The sequence below is a fragment of the Cyrtonyx montezumae genome, unplaced genomic scaffold (genome assembly GCF_038088225.1).
Source record: "Cyrtonyx montezumae isolate F1298 unplaced genomic scaffold, pur_monq_1.0 scaffold_21, whole genome shotgun sequence".
NCBI classification, from domain to species: Eukaryota; Metazoa; Chordata; class Aves; order Galliformes; family Odontophoridae; genus Cyrtonyx; species Cyrtonyx montezumae.
In genome coordinates, this window is record NW_027071948.1 from 6483567 (window position 1) to 6506862 (window position 23296).

Here is a 23296-nt window from a genome sequence, read left to right on the forward strand (position 1 = left end):
CCTTTATGGTCAAATTTCTGCCAGTTTCAGTGGCAGGTACATTTCTGCCACGCATAAAAATCCACTATGGGTCCAGAAGAGAGCACGCTTTGCTATTTTTAAGCATATTTTTATTCATTTGTTAGGAATTAATATGAAAATTAATGGGCAAGTTTTAAAGTGAACAGATGAAAAGAATATTTGGAAAATTGGACAGGGCATGGTAGCTCTTACAGGGGCAGCAACAGAGGTCATGGAGATGGCACGGTGTGGCCATGGATGTGGAACAGTTCGCTGGAAAAGCATGGAGAAAAAATAATTAGGAGGCTGATAAATAATAAAGAGATCAAAGGTACTGTCTGGACGGCCACAAAGTGTCAGAGAAGCAGCATTTTTGGAAAGCAGAAATGGAGTGATTTTTGCACGGAGTTACAGCACACACATTAAGTTGGAAGAGAATTCTAAGCTGTTCTGGCCATCTTACAGATGTATAGTTGGTAAAGTAGCCCAACATGCACAGAATGGCAACGAAGTGAAAAGCTGTGGTTAAAGAACATGACATCATTTCTTCTAAAAGTCAGGAACCCTCCCAGGGCCTGTGGGAATAGTGACACAGTTTCATAAAGCAGACAAACCCTTCATCACCTCCTACTTCTGCATGCTGCAGCGGGGCTTCATTCAGCCCAGGTGGTCCCTCACATATTAATGTGAGACCCAGATTAGTTAAATGCTGCCATGGTTTGGGAATAGTTACACTCAACACCATTCCCTGTTATCTGTGTTGAGAACATCAGCTCTCCCTTCACAGCTAGGCATGGCACTTGCTGAACAGAAACTCTGAGGCAGAAGAGCAAGGTTCCTGCTCAGAGCCTCTGTAAGTTTCCATGGAATGTTTTTGGCAAAGTTAACGGCTGTGGCTATACACTTAAAAAGGCACAGCCTGACTCCCATCAAATGCACAATCAGGCTGTGAGCAACAACAGGCTGGTTCTGTTACAGCTTGTCTTAGTCTCAAGGTTACATCAAACCCCAAATTACCTTCCTCAGATACACATTCAAGGAGAAACAGGATTTAAGAGAAGAAACAGTAGACAGGTGCTGCCCAATTTGAGGAAGGCTTCTCAGGGAATCTTTGATTTTTTTCTCAAAGCACAAGAAGCTATAGAAGACCATGGAGCTTGAGGGATGAAAGAATGAAGCAATGGGAAGGAGTTCCCCAGCCTGCTTACAGTTAGATGTGGAATGAAATGGAAAAAGTTTCCCATTCTCCCTGAGCCAGCTGGCTCAGGTCAAACATTTGAGAAAGGTTTTATAAAACAAATGCGAAAGTCAAGTTAAAAGTGGAAAATAAGTTTGCCAAGGTGGGGTAAGGATACCAGAGGCAAGGCCTAAATATAATCAACATTGAAGTTTGAATCTGCAGGCCAGTGTTAAAACAGAATTTGGTGACAAAGACACTATCCTTGCTTAGCCAGTAGGATCATGGACAGTCAGCAGAGGCTGACTGCAGCACATGCCATGACATGGGTAGTTGTGGGGTAAATAACTCCCAGGGATGGTACTTCACAATGAAATAGTATAGATGATGGTATATTTTAAGCAGTTCTATATAGATAGGATGTGATGCAAATAATACAAAAGAGAAGATGGCTCACCTTTGGGATGTCAAAGCTCACAGGGGACTCCACATGGGAGGGATCTCCGAGAAGAGATCCTTCCCTGGTGGTGGTCAGCCCTTAAATGGGGCTTCGGAGAGGTGGAGCCAGGCTCCACCCCTTCCACTCACACAGGTATATCGCCTTCACCTGTGGCCCCATGGCTGACTCGGTGCTCACCCCAGGTGACCAATCAGTGGTTCAGGCCGTGATTGAGCAGTTCCCATACAGTAGTTTTGTTTTATATGAGGTGGGTGGCTGTTTAACAGCATGGGTGATGTGTTTATTAGACTAAATATATATAGATAAAAAATGCAGCAAAATGGGGAAAACATTAGTTGGTGTACAACAAGAAAGTAAACAAGACAGCTTGTGACCCCTGGAATGGAGGTACTGAGACAGAAGTACAACGGGTTTCATGTTTTCAGTAGAACAAGAACACGTGGCATCAGTCTGGAAAGTCTCTAAAGGATATGGGGTGGAAATGGTAAATCACTTGACAAATTTTATGGACTCATCTAACCATTAGCAGTAGCTAACTGTCCTGGTTTAAACTGCAGGCTGGACTGTGCAGGCAAAGCTCCAGACAAATTTGTAGAAGTTTTAGGGCTGAAATCAAACTGAATGATTTTAGGGAAAAAAATAATCCATGAACCAGCTGGGGTTCATACTATTGCACAGCACTTGGGAGGGCAAGAAAAGGGACTGAAAGTGCTTAGTATTTATTAAAAGTAATTGATGATGATAGTGCTGTATATAATCACGGTTTGATGTCTGTTTCCCTGTCCTGCACTGCTCCCTTCTGCATGGAAAGTCACCCTGGGTCCTAAAACTTCACTCTTGTGTAATACACCATATGAGTGGGGGAGGGGGGCACAAACGACATCAACCCACCCAGAAAGTGGGGTGGAGAGGAGACTGAGCAGTGCCATGCTCACATGCCAGCATGTGAGATGCAGCTGCCTTGCCCAGGCACGGTGTTTTTGCAGAAGGTTTCCCAGCCTGCTGTGGTTGGGTAAACATGTGGCTGTAAGGAATGCACAGGTCCCACAGCTCTGCTCTGGTGAAGATTTAGAGATATTAAAAAAAAAGAGAGAAAGAGAGAGGAAGGGAAATAACAAAAGCCTTTCTCCTCCTCTGCTTGTGTCTCAGTGCAATTTTGTGGTAAGCAAGCACAGGTGCTGGAGTATTGCACAAAGGCTTGCAGTCAGCAAGGGCAGCTGGAGCGATTTCATCTTTTCCTTTATCATCTCTTAAAAGTCTGCAGTGAAGCAGCACATTCCCTCTTGCTCCATCTTCTCCACCTCCCAATCCCCTCCCTCCTGCCAGAGAGGCACCGCTCGGGGGGGGGGGGGAAGGCCAAAGAACACAGTGCTGTGCAGCTGCACTGTGGTTATTCTGCGCTCACAAGGAATGAAGGAATGTTTGGCAAAGTGGAACCATCTGGCCGAGGCTGTTGAGTGCAGGAGACAAAGGAGAAAGCGGAACACCAGGGAGGAGCTCTGGGTGGAGAAGATGACCTCGGTCTCGGCAGCCAGCTTTGGGAGGAGATGCTCTCAGGTGTAGCGGCCACCTAAGTGGAGAAAGGAGGAAGAAGCTTAGACAAGAAAGAGTCACAGTGTGAAAACAAAACGCCTCCATTGCTGTGTGGACAACTTAAGCACATCTTAGGAGCGCTCATGGTGTGGCTTCACAGCTGTTGGGTGCTGGTGCCCAAATGAAGGCCTGGGTGCCTTCCCCAAGTCGCAATGGTGCCAGGGGGGGCTGGGTGTAGGAAACAAAGCTAAGGAACAGCCTGGGAGAGAGAAACAGCTTTGTGGCACGGAGAACCACGCATCGCAATGCTCCAGGGACACACCGCGGCCTGCCAGCCGTGCTCAGAGACCTGTCCGTGAGGTGTGAGCAGAGAACGGGGGGAGAGCCGTGAGAAAACAAACAAACAAACAACAAACGGGGAACCGCAACCCGGACGGACAGCGGGCGGAGGGCCCAGAGCGCCCCCTGCAGGCCGCGCCGGGAAACAGCGCCGCCAAGGGAGGGAGGGGGGAAAGCGCCCCGCGTTCGAAAAATGCCCGCGGCTCCTCATTGGTCGGCGGTTCTCCCTGTCCCCGCCCCCAGCCCGGCGCGACCCCGCCCCCTCCACCCCGGCCCCTCCCCTTTGCCCCGGCCCCCCCCGCCCCTCCCCCGCCGGTTCCCCCGCCGCCGCCATTAGAGGGCCGCTTTGTGTCCGCCGGGCCCACTGGTGAGTGAGGGCCGGCCCCGCCCGGCGCCGCGGGGAGGGAAGGCGGCCCGCTATGAAGTCCCCTCGGCGCCGCGCCATGTCGCGACAGTCCTCGCCGTGGGGGTGGGGGTGGGGTATCGCGGCGCGGCCCGCTCCTCCCGTGCAGGCCTCGGGCCGGCCCCGAGCGCCGCCTGTTTGATTTCCCCCCCGTCCCGTTTATTTTCCTCCTCCGGTCCGCTTCCCCGAGGAGCGCCGCGCTCCGGAGCCGCGGGCTTTGCGTTCCGTGCCCGATGGGAGCAGCGGGGCCGCGGCCGTGCTTCCCTCCGGCAGGCCGCGCTGCCCCGGCCCTAACAGCGCGGCGTCGCCGGGCGGCTCTGCCCGGCTCTCGGGGTCCCCCCCCATAAGCTCTGGGAGGAGGACGCTGCCTGCTCGGAGAGCCGAGCGAGCTCCTCCCGCCCGTGTGCTCACAGCCGTTCTGCACCCACGGGTCACAGCAGCCTGTGCTGGACGAGAGGGAAAGCTGGGTGACGTGGGGCGGTTTGGAGGCTGACAGCTCGTGTCTGGGATGTTTCGAGGGTACTGTCGGGAGTCTCCCGCGCCCTGAGGGATTTTTGGGTTAATGAGCTGTTATCAGGCCTTAGCGCTCGTGTGGTTTCTTTGGTTTGTTTTTACTGTAAATAGTGTTTTTGGTGTCTTTAAGGAGAGCTTGGCCGGCAGCAGTTCTGATGGAGCTGAAGACCTTCAGATGTGCTCCTGTTAATAGAACTGTGTGCGCGGGGCAGAGAGGAGGGGAAGGTGCTGCGCTTCCTTCAGGTCGTGGCTGCTGGAGTTATTTTTGATATGTGTTTGTTTTTCTTCTGGTTTTCCCTTTCAGTAGAGCCTGATGTGTTTTCTTTTGCCAGTCTTTTGTTAGAAATAAGCCAGGCTGTTCTTAAGGGTTTTAACTTCCTTTGGGAGGGAACATGGGAAGTTTTATGTTGATGGACTCTAATATGACGTGTGAGTAGATTTTAGAGAGAGTACCAGGAATTCCTAGCTTTGCTCAGGTAGCATTGATACCATATAATAAGTGATGGCTGAATAGGTCACAGCTTATAAAGATTTATGTTGTAGTGTAAGACCCTGTAAGTGTGGAGGGTGTTGCCTATAAAAGGTTTTTATCCTGGTGTGTAATGTTAGCAGCCTGAGCTTCCGTTTGGTTGTGAGTGGTTTGTCAAAGTTCATAATGTTAGATTTTAGAAGTAAGAAGTTTTGTCCTCTTAGGTGGAACTCGGCAGCAAATGTAATGATGGAATAGCTTTAAGTTTGTGAGCTACACCTGTTGTAAACTGAAAGCTGAACATTATGTGCACTGATGCAGGCTGCTTCATTCTCTATTCTCCAGCAGCAGTGCATAGAGAATCTCGATCGTGGACCCAAAAATTTTTGGGAACCTTGTCCTGAACATCAGTGCGGGGGGGGTTGTTTTGGTGCAGCTTTGCAGAGAGCAGCTCAGTTTTGTATTAATTGTTTTGCTGAGGTTTTCAAGTTTTCAGGTATGGTAGTGACATAATTGAAGTCTCTCAGTGCGTGTGTGTGTGCGTTTGGACATGAAGAATTATTGCTGGATATAAGGAGAAAGATAATCCAGGGAAGTAATCTTCTGTTCCCATCTTCTGTTCAAGGTGGGATGGAAAACAAATGTGAAACCCATAGTTCTTTTTATGTTGAGCTTGCATTCTTGATGGTGGAGAATAGCAGAGGTGAGGCTTCTGTTTTAATAAGCATCAGTTGAGACAGAGTTACTGGTGTATCCCAGAGGGCGAGGCACTGAGCTCAGCCCCAGGTGGGCAGGCAGAGCATCAGTCTCACTGCAGGAACGTGCTTCTTTTTGCAATGGAAGCAGGATCAGTGCGTGCAGAATGGCAGCGTTTAGTCTTTGTGTTGATGTGTAGAGCTCAACAAAATAGAAAGGTGCAAGTCAGATTGTTAAGCAGTGTCTGGGGTCTGTGGGCTTAATTCAGTGCTACTACCCTGACATGAAAATGTATCCTCAGACTTCCTCTTGCATCCATGTGTAAGAAGGTGATAGAAAGGAAGAAGCCTTTCTCCATGCTCCCTCAAACCCTAACGTGCTTGGGATTTTAACACAGAGTCAACAGAAGTAGAAGCTGTAGCTGCAGTCAAGCCAAATAATTTCTTGCCTGCCAAGAGGTGAACTATTGGATCTTTGCATTGGACCAGTGCAGTTCTTTAATTGAAACAAGATGGTTTATAATGCTGCTAGCAGCAAGGGGCTCAGGTAACCTGTAACAGATCTCAGGGAGACTCAGCCACAGGAGAGCTGCAAGCACAGCCTTTGTAGCTTAACTGAGGTGTGCTTTTCAGTAGGACACTCCCAGGAAACAGGGACAGTGAAATGACCACAAGGAGCAACAACTGGTTCTGGAGGGGGATGGTGCCTGCAGAGCTCTGATGGAGCGCAGTGGTGGGAGTGCGGTGTCTTGAAGGGGCATGTGGCCAGATGAGGAACAGGAGTGTATTTCTGAGCAGGCTGCCAAAAAAGGGTTTGAAGTGGGACTAACTCATATTCTGCGTGCAGTCAGATATCTTATTTCTCTCTGCATTTTTAGGTTGCTTAACGTGACTTCATACTGCTGGTCTGATTGAATCAGAGCAACAGGCTGCACTGTGAGCTGCAAAAAGAAAAGTGAGATTAGTAAATGCTGGAACATCTCTGTAAAGCAGGCTGAGAGAGGCAACCAGCTGAGAACTTTTAATGGATCTGTTTTGTAGAGCAAGTTTATATCAAAGATGGTATATTCTATGCTGAGGGATTCACATTAGGGTCTTTCATCTGGGCTGGGCTTCTAGGGAAGAGCTGTGAGGATTTCAGAGGGCCAGAAGCCTGCTTTTGTGGGCTGCCTTGCAGTTCAGAAGGTAATGTTTGGGTTTTCCCTTCTGCTTTGCTGAAATAGTAATGTTTTCATGTACTTTTTTTTCCCTACAGCTTCTGTGATGTTTAAATGCTCAGTTGCTCAAGACAGCATCAGGAAGTAGTAGATAACTGCATGATAATCAATAGCCTTGTTTTGAAATCCAGTTACTTTGCTTTCTTAAGCCTTTTTGGTGATAAACAGCCCTTCTTGTCTGCTCTGCTGCTAAGGATGCCAACACTGCATCCTTTGACAGCTTCAAATCTGCAAAAGCAAGGGCTTTCTCTACCCCTGTTTGACCTGATTTCTGGGCACACCTTGCACAGGGTATTCCATACTACCACACTGTGCCTGCGAGCTGTCAGCCACGGTGTCCACGTTGTGTAACAGTAAGTGGACACTCTTCCCAGCGCAGTGTTGGATGTGCTTTCTCATTTCTATGTGGCATATTTCCTTTCAGGCTGCCTGGCCTAGGTACCCCATCAGGAGTCTTGTGACTTGGTATTTGTGCCAGTGCTGCGGTCATCTTGCCACATTCCTGATTTTCTCCCAAAGTATTTTCCCTTGACTGAGATGGCAGTCTGAGATAAGCTGGAAAGTCTTAAGGCCAGCAGGAATTCAAGGAGTCAGTTGGGCTGTGCCTTGAATTTATTCAGGTTATAGTTCCTCTGTTATATGGCAAGGTAGTTCCACTCTTCTGAAGTAGTGTCCAAAATGAACATGTATTACCTGATACCTCTGATTCTGTTGTGGTATTTCATGCTATTTTTTTTTCCTCTTAACAGCTTGCTGATAGATTAGGAAGAATTTGGTGTGGGGATGTTTTTCATATTGGTTCATGGGAAACCTGCTTGCACCTTTGCCCAGATTTTCCATTCCTTGAGCTGAGAGACCGTATGCAATCCATCATTTCAGCTCGTCTAGGAGTCCAGAAGGGTTTTTGGCCTCTTTCTGCTTCCTGAGTGCAGTCTGACATTTGTGCAACTACAAAACATGCACAATACTTTCCAATTATTTAAAAGTGGTGCTTGGGACACTTCCTGATGCCATAGTGTGTGAGGTTGGGTTGTTATATATGTCTCCTGTTCTATATTAGAAGAAACATCTGATTCCAGCCTGAAGCCTGGTTGAATTCTTCATTCTGTTCTCTTCTGCCAATGAGGAAGGAAGGTTCCAAAATAAGCAAAAAAAAAAAAAAAAAAAGTACTGGGTTCATATGTTGAAACTGGCTGTTAAGTTTTCCTTTTTCCATCCTGACATTTCATCAGAAAGCTCTGTTCATCTCATTTATTTTGTCTTTGGAATGTAGTATGCTTTGCTTTCTTAGCGCCACAGGCACATGCAGTCAGCATTCAAGTTTATTAACCTATCAGTTTATTCGGGGATTATTTGGGGAGGGCAGTTTGCTGCCTGTTGGCCATCAGCCCACACAAAGCCATCCTACCTTAACATGCATTGTCCTCCACTCTTCTTTCCCTGCTGCTGGTTTCTGAATGGGAACTGCAGCCATGGCTCAGGGGGTGACAGCAGTGCTCTCTGCTGGGTCTGGGGTTGCCTGGGACAGTCACTAATGCAGGGAGAATCCCTCCAGCCCGTGGGGTGTCCCTGAGTGATGAGAGGACTCCCTGCTGCTGAGTGATGAGAGGACAAGAGCTAAAAAAACCATGGAGAATAAGTGGTTGGGAGTGCTTGGCTGCTTCTCCATGAGGAAGGGAGGTGGGCACTCTGCAGCTTGCTCTGCTGAGAGTGGGTGCAGCCCTGGTTTGACAGAAGTGTTGCTTTTGAGGCTTTTAAAGGAGGTGGTGAGGAGAAGTGGGTGAGGATGTAAGTCCTTTGGTTGGCAGTGCACATGGGGGATAACTGCTCCTTTGGACAAGATGAGCCAGGTGGATGGGCAGCAGTAAGAGCAGGAGTCACACGGTAACAAGGGCTGAGTGAGGCTTGGTCAGCGTAATCCACTGCGCCCATGATTGTGCACGTGTTTGGAGGAGAGTCTTGCAAAGCTTTAACATTTTTTGTCAAAGGTTTTGATAGTTGTTTTCTTGTTCATTCATGCATTTCTTTTAAGTTGCATGGGGTTTAATTTGGGAAGGCCTCTGTTTTATTTTGTGCGTAACAGGTTAGATGGTTTAATGCCTTGTACTGACACAGCTTCTGTTAGCCCATCAGGGCATGCTTTTCCCTGAAGGGGATGGCTTAGTAGTTACTTCAATGCTTGGCTTTAAGCACAGTGCAATAACTGCTCTTCATTAATGCTTCCTGTTAATTTAAATAGTGTCTTTATTCTTTCAAGTATGTGTAATGGAGCAGGCTGCAGGTCTGGCTTAGACTTTTGCCATTTCTGCTACATCCGTAGTGCTCGAGTTTGTGTATGTGTTTTAGCATCTTTGTTGAATGCCAGTGCTGATTGTCAGTTACGTTAGCCACGGGCTGTAAGTCATTTGTTCTTTTCAGTCTTCAGTTTGTTAGATGCGTGCACTTAGATGTTTCCATTGTGTTAATTTTCACACCGCATCTTTTCTGTACTTTAGGTTGACTCCTCACTGCACTGTGAAAGCCATTAGGAAAAAGTCCTTGGGGTTAAAACCTGGGGCTCCACAGCGTTACGTGCACTTGGGGCTAGAAATAATTTTAAATGGCGACTGATCTGTCTGAAGCTGAACCCGTGCATCATAAGGCGCTTCCACTCTTAACGGGAACTCAGCTGATCCACACGGACAAGTTAAGTGAGGTAGGGGCTGACCCATTCTCCAGGCTTGCCCTTGGATCAGTCATTGACTTCCACTCCTGCTGAAGATTTCTTCATACTCTTTCTGTCCTGGTTCTAGGGAACTCCGTTGGGAGCCCGGTAAACCCTCTAGGTGCTATGTTTCCCCTTCCCTGCTTGCCCTGAGATGCTGCAGTTGTCAAAATCCTCAAATACTCATCTTGTTTATATTGGAATGAAAATTTATTTTGTATTTATAAAATGTGGAACTATCCTCTCCTCGTATGCTTCAGAGGTGCTGGGCTGGACATTACTGTCTTGAAAACGCTGAAAAACATGGACATAACTAGAATATTCCTACACATGCTGCTTTGATTTACTTGAGTCCTGACTCAAAAGCATTCTGAGTCTTCCCAGCATCTGTACTGACTGACAAATGCTTTTTGTAGAAAGCTGAAGACGACACGATGCCTATCCGCCGCTCCGTGAATGCTTCTCGAGAGACTCCTCCCAAAAGCAAACCTGCTGAAGGTGGCGAAGAGGTGAAAGCAGGTACTGTAACAATCTGTACTGGGTTGCTGTATCCAACCACACTGTTGTATCCAAGCATGGACTTGTATGCTGAAATTCCCCCCAAAAAAATCTCACAGCTGTGGTTAAAATCCTAACGCTTGCCTCCTTTTCTTACAGGTTTTTCTTGGCTTGCTGGAAATGTTGTATACTTTTCAGTGGGAAATCATCTGTTTTGTGCTTTGTACCTTGTATCAAAGCTTTGACGCTCCAAATGTGAAAATGTAGCTAGATATTCTCTTTTAGGTTCACATGTTCTTATGAATAAAGGTAGAAATTGAGAAGGTCCTGTAGTGATGTAAGAAAATGGAGCAAATAATTAAATATTTTTATTTTCCTGGACAGAAGTATTTTACCACACTATCTCATAAAGCCTGGTATTAGGGTGTCTGACTCGAGCAGCTTTGCCATGGTTTCTCAGGATGTGTCATTTCAGTATCATTTTCATTAAGTTTCAATGAGTTTGTCCTCACTGATGGGATGGCTGTGTACATTACATGGGAAAATAACTTAATAAACACATAAATTTTAAACGCGGCGGTTTTATGGTAGGAAAGCGATGCGCAGGAATGGAGCAGTAGTGCTTAAGCTTCTCAAGGACAGAAAACCAGTGCAGTGCACAAAGACACCATGACAGACAGCTTCTTAGCTGAGCAATGGGTAACAGCAGTTTATATTTGGTTAGGTTGTGGTTGAACTTCATGATCTTAAGGTCTTTTCCAACATGAGCAATTCTGTGATTCTACAGTTCTGTCTGTGTGTTATCCATTAGGCAGGCCAGTCTGTTAAGGCCTGCTCTTGGCTAGATGTGCTTGAGTTAGCTTGCTTTGGAAGTTGGTTTCTGTCTGGATTTGATCCTGCTGAGAGACGAGTGCTACTGCTGATACACATGCAGTCTGAAATTTGTCCAGACCTGGCAAAACGTGATTGAATAGTTTAAAAAGTCCTTCATTTGCCACAGCATGTAGTGCTGTAAAAGCAATGTTTAAAGATGCATTTGTTGTAAACAAAGCTGCTTATACTTACCTCCTCTAATCTCTTCTAGAATAGTATGGTTTTGCACCCTTTTGAGTTAAAATGCATAAAACTTGACCTATGGGGAAAAACTTCCATATCCATGGTAGTGTTTTTCTTCTTCCTCCCTTCCTCACCTGTAGACATCTGTGATGGGAGGCTGATTGCAACAGTAACTTCCAGGAGTTAAGAGAAGGATGGGAAAGTCTGGAGAAAAGGAGGCTCAGAGGAGACCTTATTGCACTCTACCACTTCCTGAAGGGGGGTTGTGGTGAGGAGGGGGTGGGCCTCTTCTCCCTGATAAATAATGACAGGACGAGAGGGAATGGCCACAAGTTGCGCCAGGGAAGATTTAGATTAGACCTGAGGAAACATTTTTTCTCTGAAAGAGTGGTCAGGCACTGGAATGGCCTGCCTAGGGAGGTGGGTGAGGCACCATCCCTAGCACTGTTCAAGAAGCGTTTAGATGAGGTGCTAAGGGATTTGATTTAGTAGTTGAGTAGGGATAGTGATAGGAGGATGGTTGGACTAGATGATCTTGTAGGTCCTTTCCAACCTAACGTATCTATGAATCTATGGAAGTTTAGTTCATTGAGAAAATGTGTGATATTGTTTGGTTCTGGCACTTGATGGCTGGCTGCATCATACTGAAGTTCTTTCAGTACCTTTGTTCACTTTCTTACTTACATTCAAAACATTCCTTAAAATTAGAGCAAAGAAATAGCTTGGAAATCATTTTTAGGGTATGTTTGTACACTTTTTAAATCCTTCACAAAGAGCAGGGGCTAGTTTTATCTAGTAACCTGATGCATTTTTATATATTTTAGATGCAGAAGCCACTTCTGAGGAATCTGCCTCTGCTGGAGAAGAACAGGAGAATGAAACCTTGCCTGCTGCTGCACCCAGTGAAGCGGAACAGCCAAAGGAACCTGAGAATGAAGAGAAGGGGGAAACCAAATCCTCAGAAGAAACCAAAAAGGAGTAAGGCTTTCTAAGTGCTGAATTTAGGAATTTGGGTAGGAGAAAGGCTGGTTCTGTAGGTGGAAAAGATTATGGGAGGGAGGGAGAAAATAGGATGGGTCCCTGAGAAATGTGCCTGTTTTTCACTGGAGAAAGTGTTTTCAGTTTTTAATGTTCTAGGCATGTTTTTTGTTGTTGTTTTACTTGTTGGCTTGTTTTACAGCGTCTCTTGTCTTATTATTGCTTTGCATTTTTCCTAAGCGAGAAGGATCAGTCTAAGGAAAAGGAGAAGAAGGTGAAAAAGACTATTCCTGCATGGGCTACTCTTTCTGCTAGCCAGCTGGCTAGAGCACAGAAGCAAACTCAGATGGCTGCTACTTCACGTCCGAAGATGGATGCTATTTTAACTGAGGCCATCAAGGTAAGTAGGAGTCAAGTGTTTCTTCTGTTCACTTGTCAGGAAGCAAAAGGACATAACTAAAATTTACAGTTTCAGCTTTGTGATGGTGCAGGTGATAGTCCTTTAATTTGATGTGTCTCCTACCCATAGTTAACTTGGTTTGCCTTGATTAATCCACCTGTTCGATGCGTACTTTTTTCAGCTTCTTATCCTAATTGAGAGCAAATGGAAATACTCTGAGCTAGCATTCTGAGTGCTGTTGGGTTTTGTTGACTGTATACTCCCTTCTTCTTGTAAGAAGAGACTTGTGCTGTTGTCATTGCTCAGCAACTCTGCTGTCCTCACCTTGAGACTTGGTTCACACAGATTGCCTTCCCTGTAGTCCTGAACTCCACCAACCTTACTTACAAGATGGCCTTTGGAGCCCCTGAAGCACACTGTGGTGCATCCAAATCTGTTAGACTGAGAGAAGCTATGCCATAAAGCTTAGAGTAACCTGAAGTTTACATTTCTGTCGATGTAATAGGGTTACCAAGGTAGATAATGAGGTTCAGTGCTTTATTATAGTGTGCATAAATAAACTTTTTCCTGTGCTGTGCAGCTGTGGTTTTTGGATAGTCTTTCTGAAGCCATCTAGATCTGGTAATTTGCTTAAATGGAGCTTTATCAAGTCACAGTTGGGGCTTTCTACAGTACATCAACTCTATAAAACACTTGTTTTGTCCCATTCTGAGGAATTCTTATTGGAGGACTCAAGTGATACAGGCTGTCATGAATCTTCAAAGACAATAATCTTCAAGATATGAACTTCAAATTGTTGTTTTACTGGTTTGCTTGTGACAGTCTTTAGTCTCCTTCAAAAGATATCAGCAACTTGTTCTGATTAATGTGTTAATGATTGCTCTATCTGATGTCAGTATGATGGCTAATGACTCACTGGTTGGGCAGTGCTGGTTTGCCCAGATGTAAATATTTTTTGTAATAGCACATATGTATATGTCATTACTTAAGTGCTTCAGAATAGGAGAGTAGTTGACGTGCTTGCTGTTCTGCATTTGTTTGTCTGCTTTTCAGCCACTCTGAAAGAGAGTTTTTTCTTACTCATAATTTATACCATTGAGTTGTTATAGGAAAAAGGGCATCCTGTGCTGGCACGTGTGCATCATCAGCTCAGTCTCCTGGTCCTGTAGTTTAGGCCAGATCTTCATTACTAACTTTTTGATCCCGTTGCAGGCATGCTTTCAGAAGAGTGGTGCATCAGTTGTTGCAATACGTAAATACATCATCCACAAATACCCTTCCCTGGAGCTTGAGAGAAGAGGCTATCTTCTAAAGCAAGCCTTGAAAAGGGAGCTGGAGAGAGGGATCATCAGGCAGGTAAGAGCTGCTTTGTGGAGCTGTGCTGCTGGTGGTGTTACTGAGCTGCACAGGAATTTAAGAAACCATTAACTGGCCTCTGGGGAGGTCGTGTTCTTCTAGGAGGTTCTTCGGTCTCTGTGTCCACTTTGTTAGAAACTGATAGAATTTCAGCATTGTTCTGTCAGTCAGATGCTGTGCACTGTTGTCTTTTGTGTGCTGTGGGTGACTGTTCCACAGTGAGAAATCGCTGCTGCAATGCTGTATGACATGTCTTCAACCTGAGTCTAGCACCATCACTTCTGCAGCAGTGTTTTGTCTTCAACTGTTAGCTTACACCTGTGATGCCAGCTTTGTTAGGACCTCTTGGTCAGGGCAGGAGGGGTATGTTTGTCATGTCTATCTGTGGCTTCTGGTCTACTGAGGTGGGTTCAAATCCACCTTCTGCCCCTCACAGCTAATCACCAGAATGAACATTCATTCCAGATCTGTCTGATGATGTTGCTTAGTTTCCTTCAAGCAGTTATTATCCTGTGTTACTTTGCTAAAGGCTGAAATGGACTTCATTTTGAACTAGGTGAAAGGGAAGGGAGCTTCTGGAAGCTTCATGGTGGTGTCTAATGCAGGAAAAACTGTTCAAAAATCCAGAGACAGAAAGGTAAGGTGGACCTTTAAACACTATTCTGAAACACATGCATCTTATGAAATACAGCTTAACCCCAACTCAAACACCAAGTCAAACAATTTCCTCCTCCTTGCTATACATTTCCTCCCTGATTACAGTAATTGAAACATCTGTATCACTGAAAACAGAATCAGAAAGCTAGTATGAGAAATTAAGTAGATTAATCAGAATCTTAGTTTTAAAATATTTACATTAAACCCCTAGGCTTTGGTTCTGAGGCAGAAAACTGAATAACCCTGAAGTTCCTCTTCTGTCTCTACTTGGTAGAGAGAGATGCCTCTCAGGTATTGTAAGAGAACTTTCTGCAACTGCTGTTTCTGTTATATCTGTTGCGTGGATAAATGGGCAACTTCAGTCTTCAGCACTATCTATCAGATGAACATTTTTCATTAGCTGAGAGGGCACAGGGAGGAAGTAGTAAGTGTCCTAAGGTTTCTGGAAGGAAGCTGCAGATGTTGAGTGTATATTGTTCTGAGGTAGTGTCATGTCTGAGTCCAGTCCTCACAATCAGTTCTGTTCTAGCACTGCTGTTCTCTGCTCCCCACTGCTCTAGATGTATGAAACACATTTCTAACACCACAGTTACAAAATGTGTAGCTGGACTTGCCAGCTTACACAGATGATCCTGGAGATTTTTCAAGCACTTTGGTGCTTACCTCTTGACTACGTGCCAGACCCCAGGGCCTAAACTTGGCAGTAATTGTGACACATTCAATACCAGCACTCTGAAGGAAACTAATTAGATGTAACTTCTTTTTAGATAGAACAGTGGGCTCCATGGCAAGTTGAGTAAGGCACCTGATAACTATGAACACATCACTTTTATTGTCTGCAACGTATTTGTGTTTGCTTTTAGTTGCTCTCTCCATGCCACAGCAGAACTCATAGATGGCTTTTGGTCTTGGTGACTTTAGGTGGCAGTTGAACACTTATGTGGGTGTGCAATGCCCACACCTGTTTGACTGTTTGCAAAGCTCCTATTTAGTATCAAAATTATTAAGCTTCAGCAGATTTCCTGTCTGTTTTTTCTCTCCTTTACATAAAAGGGATCATCCCCTCCTGCTAGCAACAGAGTTATGGAGGAAAATTCAGAAGAAAGAAATGTTACCTTCAAGCAAAACTTCATGCTGTCAGTTGAACAAAAGTGCTGTTTATTGTTGGGAAGATTTGATCTGTATATGCAGGTCTTGTCTTTGATGGCTTCTGTTTTGTGTCAGCATGAGTCATTTTCACCTGACTCTCATTGAAAAATAACAAAGAAAAAGCCTCTATTAAAAAAAAAAAAAGGAAAGTGTTTATTAGGAAAAACAAAAAGAAAGAAATGAGGAAATAGAAGTGTTGCTAAATACTCTGTGTATTTGTTTACTAGACTCTTCTAGACTCCTGTGAGAGTTCCAACTGAATTGCTAGATTTTTACTTGAACTGCTAAATTGTCTAAATTTAAAGGTCTGTCTTACAGAACTTGCTTTTCCAGATCTGTGGCAGTGTCAGGAGTGCATCTCACCTGTGCATTGCTGGTTCACAAAGAATCAGGTGTAGGCCCCACTGATGCATAAAAGTGTATGTATTTCAGAAAAGCACTTCCGTTTCGACTCCAGAGCAACAGGTCAAGCTGGAAGACATCCTGCCACTGGCCTTCACCCGCCTTTGTGAGCCAAAAGAAGCTTCTTACAGCCTGATCAAGAAATACGTGTCTCAGTATTATCCCAAACTCAGAGTAGATATCAGGTAGGTGCAGAGCCCTTGAAGTAGGGCTCCTGAGCAGCCCTGAGATGCTGCCTTCCTCTGGGTTTGCCTCCGTCCACAGTAATTCCATTCAGTATTTCATCAGGCAGCAGGCAGGTGGTGCTCTGCACTGTGCAGCCTGCAGGAAAGCTTGAGAAGAGCTGTGCCTTTTCTCTGCATCCCTCCACACCCAGTCTTTGTTCCTGATGCTGACATTAGCAGTGCTGTACGCATCTCTGCCCTTAGCAGAGGCTAAATATAGTTTGTGGATGTGAGGGCCTCTCCTTGGGACTTTTTTCCAGGATGGTTCTGAATGCTTTAACTGACATCACTTAAAATAATGTGAGAATCTGCATAAATGGAACGTGTCAGGGTCAGGAAGGAAGCAAATGTAGTGGAGCCTCATGCTTCACCTCTTAGTGGGGCTTGCACTCAGCCTCATTTGTCTGTGAGCTGACCAACTCATTGCCCACTGTCCCATCGATGGATGCTTGTTTCAAAATGAACAAATCCTTCCAAGTGAAGCCTGTTTGTTTCTGGATATGCAGTGGCACCCAAAAAGCACTGCAGTTGAATTTCTGCTAACATACATTGTACATCTGATGCAGCCAGCATTGCTGACAGGTCTCCATTTAAAACGTCTGTATGTAGGCAGATACCATTTGTAAGTACAGCTTCTCTCACGTTCTCTGTTGAGCACTGTTTCTCTGTTTGTTTTTTAAGCTGTCGGTGTGTGTCAGTAAAGCTTTATCCCAATGTATTTCAGACCCCAGCTGCTGAAGAATGCCCTGCAGAGAGCTGTAGAAAAGGGCCAGCTAGAGCAGATCACAGGGAAAGGAGCATCTGGGACATTCCAGGTCAGAGCCAGAGTTCATCTTCTTTTCTTGTCTGTAATAACCAGGCACCTTGGATATAAGTTAACGTGCCCTCCCCACCCCAGTTTCATTGGGTACCCCTTTCTTTAGCAGCCTGCCATGTTCAGCAGTTATTAAACTGTGAAGCAGTAGGACTCTTCCTCTTGGTCTACATTTGTGGAACAGGCACCCCCTGCCTTCCTTGCTTAGCATGCTCTTCACACTGCTTCAGCTCTGACTCATTAGCACAGCAGGGGAGATGGTGGGGTAAGCTTTCCATTGCTAATTGTTAAGAGCAGTGGGTACCCCAGATGTCTGCAGTGTTTTTCCTCGTGTCTGTGCCATATATGTCTCTTGGGTACATTTGGTCTGTGAGATGGAGGAAGATGTGATTTATTTCCTTCCCTGAGTGACAGGCCCTTAGATTGCCACATACTTGCAGTGTGCTTTGGGATGGGACATTGTGTTAGCAATTAAAAGCACTCCAGGCCAGCTGACTCAGTTGGCCTGTCCTACCATTAAAGCTGGGAGAACAGCGTTCTCTCTGCAGTCTTTTAATGTAAAACATATCTGTGCTAATGCAGGAGCGCCGACCCACCTGGTGCAGAGGAGCTTGTCCTGACCTGGTTTGGGAGAATTTTGTCTTGATGCTTTTCTCTTCCTCCTTGGAAAATAGCTGAAGAAGTCAGGGGAGAAGCCCCTGCTGGGTGGGACTCTGATGGAAGATGCCATCCTGTCGGCTATTGCGGCCATGAATGAACCGAAGACCTGCTCCACCACAGCACTGAAGAAGTATATCCTGGAAAACCACCCAGGGACCAACTCCAACTTCCAAGGTAAAGTCCCAACCTGTCTGGCTGTGTTTTTATCCAAACTCTGAAGGAGAGCCCAGGAGCTGCAGATGTGTTTGTGCAGCACGTTTAAGCCATTTGGTTGAGCTTGCTGGGGAACAGGCAGCTGCTTTTTGTGCCACAGGGATGCTCAGTGTTTTTAATTCCCATTAGTTCCTTTCAAACCTGACCACTTTGTGAGGTGTAATGCACGTTTGTCTTGTATGTAGCTCTTTCCTGCAATGGCAGAACAGTATTACAACTATTTTATTGTTCTTGAACCGCCAATGGTATTCTTTTGCTGTGTTGAAAAGCTGCAGGTTGACATAAACACAGTCCCTGTTTGCTTTTTATTTGGAGAGGTTACAGTCAAGTGAGTGAAGAGGGGAAAAAACTCATCCAGTTGTATTTGGAATAAGACTTGGCATATCTTTGTTTCCAGTAATGACAGTAGTGTATATTTTGGCTTTTGGATGATCAGAAGCATTAACAGTAGATCTTCTGTCTCACTTGCATTTTTTGGTCTGAGCACTGACATAGTTGTTTAACCCAAGCTGAAGGTCATTTGGAGCAGTGTGAGCTTGCAAGCAGTTTCTAGTAGTATCAGACTTAAAGGCAGGTCATCTTGTTACTGTGGCTTTGTGATGCTGGGGCCAGAGAGAAGGTTGCTGATCTTGCAGTCATCACCTGAAGCTGACACTCAGCATCAGCAGTGTTCTTTAATGCAAGGTTGAAGGAACTGTAGAGGAGTGCAGCCTCCCTCCCAGCAGTGTGGGCTGAAGAAGTTGCCTGTGGCCTTTTGCCAATGAGAGGTTGATGCTAAGTGTGACAACTTAATCTTGGGGCAGGGAAGAGAGTTCCCAGGCTTATTTGTCTTCAGGACTGCTGGAAGTTGTCCTGGCCCTTAGAGGCCTGTGTTTGGCCAGTCTTAAGTGTTTGTCAGTCTTTCAAGTCAGATAAGGAAATTTCAACTAGCAGTATGTTACCCTTTCTCCTTCCAATACTTAAAAAGAATTTTGCTGCTCTCTGCTCTGTTTTAGGAGCAACCAGAGAAAGATCTGGCAGGATGCAAAAGCAGGCAGGTACACACAGCAGTGTCAGTGCTCTACATTCTTCCCTGTTTTGTACCTCACACTTACAGCTCACATATATAGTCAGATCCTTAACATGCTGCTGTCGATCTTTGGTACCCTGGATAAAAATAGGCTGATACTGTTTGTGTTGCTCCTGTTTAAAAAATAGAGTGAAGACTTATTTTAACAAACACTTTGGAGAATGTGCTGAGGAGAGCTGAGACTTGGGTTACATTTGGGCAGAAGTAGTTGTGCACTGCGTTTTGAAAGAATGATGCCCTAATCAGGACAGAAAAACCTGCCCTGTTCGTGACTTCTTCCTTCAGTGAATTTAAAGCCTTATTTGCTAATGGTTCATGAGCCAACACTTGAGTCTTATCAATTGCTTGAATCTTTGGGAAAATTAATTGTGAAATGATTTAGTGTGTCTTATTGAAAGAGGAAGCTTTGAAATTCAGTGGTCTCACTGGGTCCCTTCACAAAGGTTGTTGCTGAGTGTAGAAAGAAGTGATGTCTTCACAAGTTTCAGCTCTTCAGTGCAATTTCATTTTCCTTCAGGTGTCCTGGGAAAGGAGACTTCATTCTGCCTCCCCATCTCTGATTTCTGAAGGTGCTGCTAAGAGCAGTAAGAGTAGACAAGTGGATGAAGGCAGTAATGCAACCTTTCCTCTGATTTTTTTTTTTTTCTTTTCTTCCTCCCCCCACACACACAGTGCATCTACTGAAGAGAACCCTGCAGAGATGTGAGAAGAATGGCTGGTTGGAGCAGATTTCTGGAAAGGGCTTCAGTGGAACCTTTCAGCTTTGCTTCCCTTATTATCCTAGGTAAAGGACTTGGCTGTAAAATGATGCTGAAGATAGGCCAACCTCCTGTTTATAGGAGGGTCTGTGGAGGGTTTAATAACAGGAAAACCACAGCGTTGTCACCTGTCTTGTTCTAGATAATGATATTACTTGGTGTCTGTCTGTAAGTGGACATAGAGATGACTTCATTCTTAAAGGAGACTTTTAAGAGCAGTGAAAGTATTGGGCTAAAAGCTCTCACGTTCTCTGTCATGACAGCTGTTTGCTTTTTGTTTTCCCCAAGCTAGTAGCTATTTAAGTGTTCCCATGTTAAAAACAACTTGCATGAGCAGGTAGGGTGTGTTGTACTTAATGCAAGGATGCTCATAGAGAGTAGGATCCAGCCTCTTATGGTGCTAATGTGGAGGAGAGGTGGAAGGAGAGAAAAGTGGCTTAGGTTAGTCACCATGAGATTAAAACCAGCCTTTTCTCTGCTGCTGTGAGTGTACATCGTGCTGGGCCATGCGGAGCCCAGGGATGGTGATTTAGTGTCCTATGAAGAGCCAAATAACAACACAGTAATTAATGTTTCTGCTTCCCACCTTCTTTTATGATGTACATATAAAGTCTTCAGTGGCTCTGGCCTTCATCCAGAGTCACTGAAGTCTGATCTTGTCCCTTCATTGTTTGCCCAGAAAGAGCTATTCAGTTCAGCCAAAGCTTGCTTACCTTGGAATTGTGTCCACAGAAGTAAGTCATGCTCTGACGAGAATTCTCTTGTAGCCCAGATGTGCTCTACCCAGAGAAGCAGCAGGATGAGGACTCTGAAGAATCTGACGAGGAGGAGGAGGAAGAATCTGAGGAGGAAGAAGACTCTGAAGAGGAAGAGTCTGAAGAGGAAGACCCACCACCAAAGAAGAGGTATGGTAGTTTAAGAGAGAGAGAGGCACCTTTGGATGTGACAGTTGGAGCTGCAGAGTGCACGTGTTTGCTGCTGCAGCTGCTCATCCACAAGGCTGTCACTCAGGAGATGTTAGAACTTTATTTTCCAATACTGTTTTGAACTCTTGGGGGATCTGTTAGGATCAGGGCTTCTCTGTGATGTGTCTGCAGAAGCAATGCTCTGTTCCAGAGATGATAATCACTCCATAGCTGGAATTCCTCTAGATGAGAGGAATATTTGTTCTCTGTAGTGCTTTTGATCTCCTCAATGCTTTTTGTGCCCTACGAAAGAGTAATGCTTCATGTGGCACTGCTTGGATTCGTTGTTTCCTGAAGAAGACTTTCCTACAGTGTTGTCTGCAATCCTGTAGCCAGACAGGAAATCTGTCTCGCTCAGAATGTGGGTTTAAAGATAAGTGTTGTTCGTTAAGTAATAAAATCACCCTTGGGCCGAGAGAGCGCTGAACTCGCTAAATTGTTATGACAATTGACTTAGGCATATAAACATACAAATAATGACAGTTAATCTAACAAAGGAGCTAGTGCTCTGCCAGTGACATGTCTTTGGGGATTGAGAAGTGCAGAGCGTGGTAAGATCCACCACAGGGTTTCTTGCTCTGTGGGATTTAGCTAATGAAATGTACTGCCACATGAAGGAGCGAACATCTGTGGTAAAGAACAAAGATGCCAAGATCTGTTTCATTTATGTAAATTGATGACAGCAGCTCTGCTCTGAGTAGCATTTGTGCCTCCACTGAGATCTTGTGCTGCCTTTCTGACAGGATGCAGAAGAGACCTCCTCCAAAATCACAGAGCAGGGCCCCTCCAATGAAGCGAAGAGAATCTAAGCCCAAGCCCAGAAAAACCCCTGCAGCTCGCCGGGGAAAAGCGAAGCCCCCACCCAAGGTTAAAACCCCTGCAAAGAAAGCCAAACCAGCAGCCCCAGCTATCAAGAAATCCTCTGGTGGCAGCTCTTCCAAGAAACCAGCAGCTAGTGGGAGGAAGGAAGTGAAACCCTCTGCCAAGGGCAAATCTGCCATGAGGAAATCTCTCCGGGTGAAAAAGTAAATTTTTCCACTGTCAGGGAATCCCATGATCAAATCCACAATCTTGTTTTATAAAGTCAACGTGCATTTGTATTTTAGTTCTGATGCTTAAACACTTTTTTTTTCCTTCTTGAATGATGGGGAAAAAGCTGAAAACTAAATCAAACCAACCTAAGCATTTGTTAGATCACAGTGCTGTGCCTTGTGCCTACCCCTCCCCTGCAACATCATCTATAGTTTCTGCAATAATTTTAGGACTTTTCTAGGACCTGTAATCTGTACATTTTATGGTGTTCCTCTTGGGTTTGGGGGGGAGAACAGCTTTTAATAATTCTTCAGAGAAGTTATTTGTATCTTTAGGCAGCAGGAACATGATGACTGGGGAAATGTGATTCTTAATTGAGAAGGTACAACAGCACTGGAGTCCTCCTTAGATCCCCTGCATGATGAGGTCCTTCCTGCTTCTCTGAAGAAGCAGTGTATATATACAGCACTTGCACTGAGTCCTGGAGGTGCTCCTTTCTGCTCAGCTGTGGTGGTGGTGGGTTGAGGAGATGTGTTGGTTTTTGTAGACCTGCATGGTTTGTGTGAGAGTGGGTCCAGGTCTTCAGTAAGCAGAGGCTGCTGTGTGTACTGAGCATCTGAGAGCAGAGGGGCTCTAAGAGGTGTGGTTCTCGGGCAGGTGATTTGAATTAGTGTTTCCATGCTACTTCTGTTACCTTAAAACCAAAATATATAAAAGTCTTCTTTAATCCAACTTTCAAATGTTTTTAAGAGATGAAGAGCCTAAGTTTTGTCACTTCTTGTTTACCTTTTTTTTTTTTTAAAGAAAAGTTGGAAAGTTATACAATTGCTAATGTAGAGATGTTGATAAGTGAAGAACATGCAGTTTGCTAAAATAAAATGAAACTAGATTCTGTGCCTGCTCTGTGTCCTTTATCTTCCTCATCACAGCTTTCTCCTCCTGGAAGCCCAGAGAGGAGGGAATTACAGGGAGTGTGCTTTGCTGCAGAGGCAAGCCTCTGTTAGAAGCACGCTGCTGTCATCAGAGCATCCTGGGCTCTCCCTTGAACGGGGCAGTGTGAATGATTCAAATGTGACCTGACAGTCCCTTTGCTTAACGTGCTTTTGGAAAGAGCTTTGCATCTTCCACGCTAGGAGTAGTGGAAGTACCTCCAGAAATCAAATGCAAAATGGAAAAGGAGCCTTACTCAATTTACCCTTTCTAGGGGGCAGTCTCAGTGTGCTCTCTCCAATAAGTGAGAGTTGAAAAAGCTCTTACAGAAATGCCCTCAACTGTTCATGGCCCTGGAGCAAGGATGCAGAGGGCAGGCTCCTGAAAGCTGTGGCTAACATGAAACAGAGTGGAGGGCACTCGAGTAACCCCATGGGGCTGTAAAGCAGTTAGAAACATTGGTAAGTGGCTTTCCTGCTGCTGTGTGTACTGAAGCAGTGGGTTTTGTTGGTGTTTTCCTCCAAGCAAGCACTGGAGTGTGCCTAATCTGAACAACAGCCTTCTCTGTAGGATGGCTGTGGGGGGTGCAGAGCCCCCTTCCCAGCTGCTGCCCTGCAGCACCTCT

At 45.3% G+C, this 23296-nt stretch overlaps 1 protein-coding gene across 3 annotated transcripts; it reads left to right on the forward strand.

The window, feature by feature from the left end:
• Nucleotides 1-3812: 3812 nt before the first annotated feature.
• Nucleotides 3813-22630, forward strand: HP1BP3 (heterochromatin protein 1 binding protein 3). Of its 3 annotated transcripts, none has more exons than XM_065738250.1 (13): nucleotides 3813-3876; nucleotides 9302-9501; nucleotides 9927-10029; nucleotides 11889-12042; nucleotides 12283-12442; nucleotides 13655-13798; nucleotides 14355-14435; nucleotides 16037-16191; nucleotides 16955-17045; nucleotides 17719-17878; nucleotides 19659-19770; nucleotides 20512-20649; nucleotides 21453-22630. In XM_065738250.1, the coding sequence occupies exons 2-13, from the start codon at nucleotides 9406-9408 to the stop codon at nucleotides 21736-21738; spliced, it is 1680 nt and encodes a 559-aa protein (XP_065594322.1). In that variant the 5' UTR covers nucleotides 3813-3876; nucleotides 9302-9405; the 3' UTR covers nucleotides 21739-22630. The 3 variants fall into 3 exon arrangements, with proteins under 3 accessions (XP_065594322.1, XP_065594324.1, XP_065594323.1); XM_065738251.1 differs by lacking the exon at nucleotides 3813-3876 and adding an exon at nucleotides 6158-6774; XM_065738252.1 differs by lacking the exon at nucleotides 9302-9501 and having other exon boundaries at nucleotides 3825-3876.
• The last annotated feature ends 666 nt before the right edge of the window (nucleotides 22631-23296 follow it).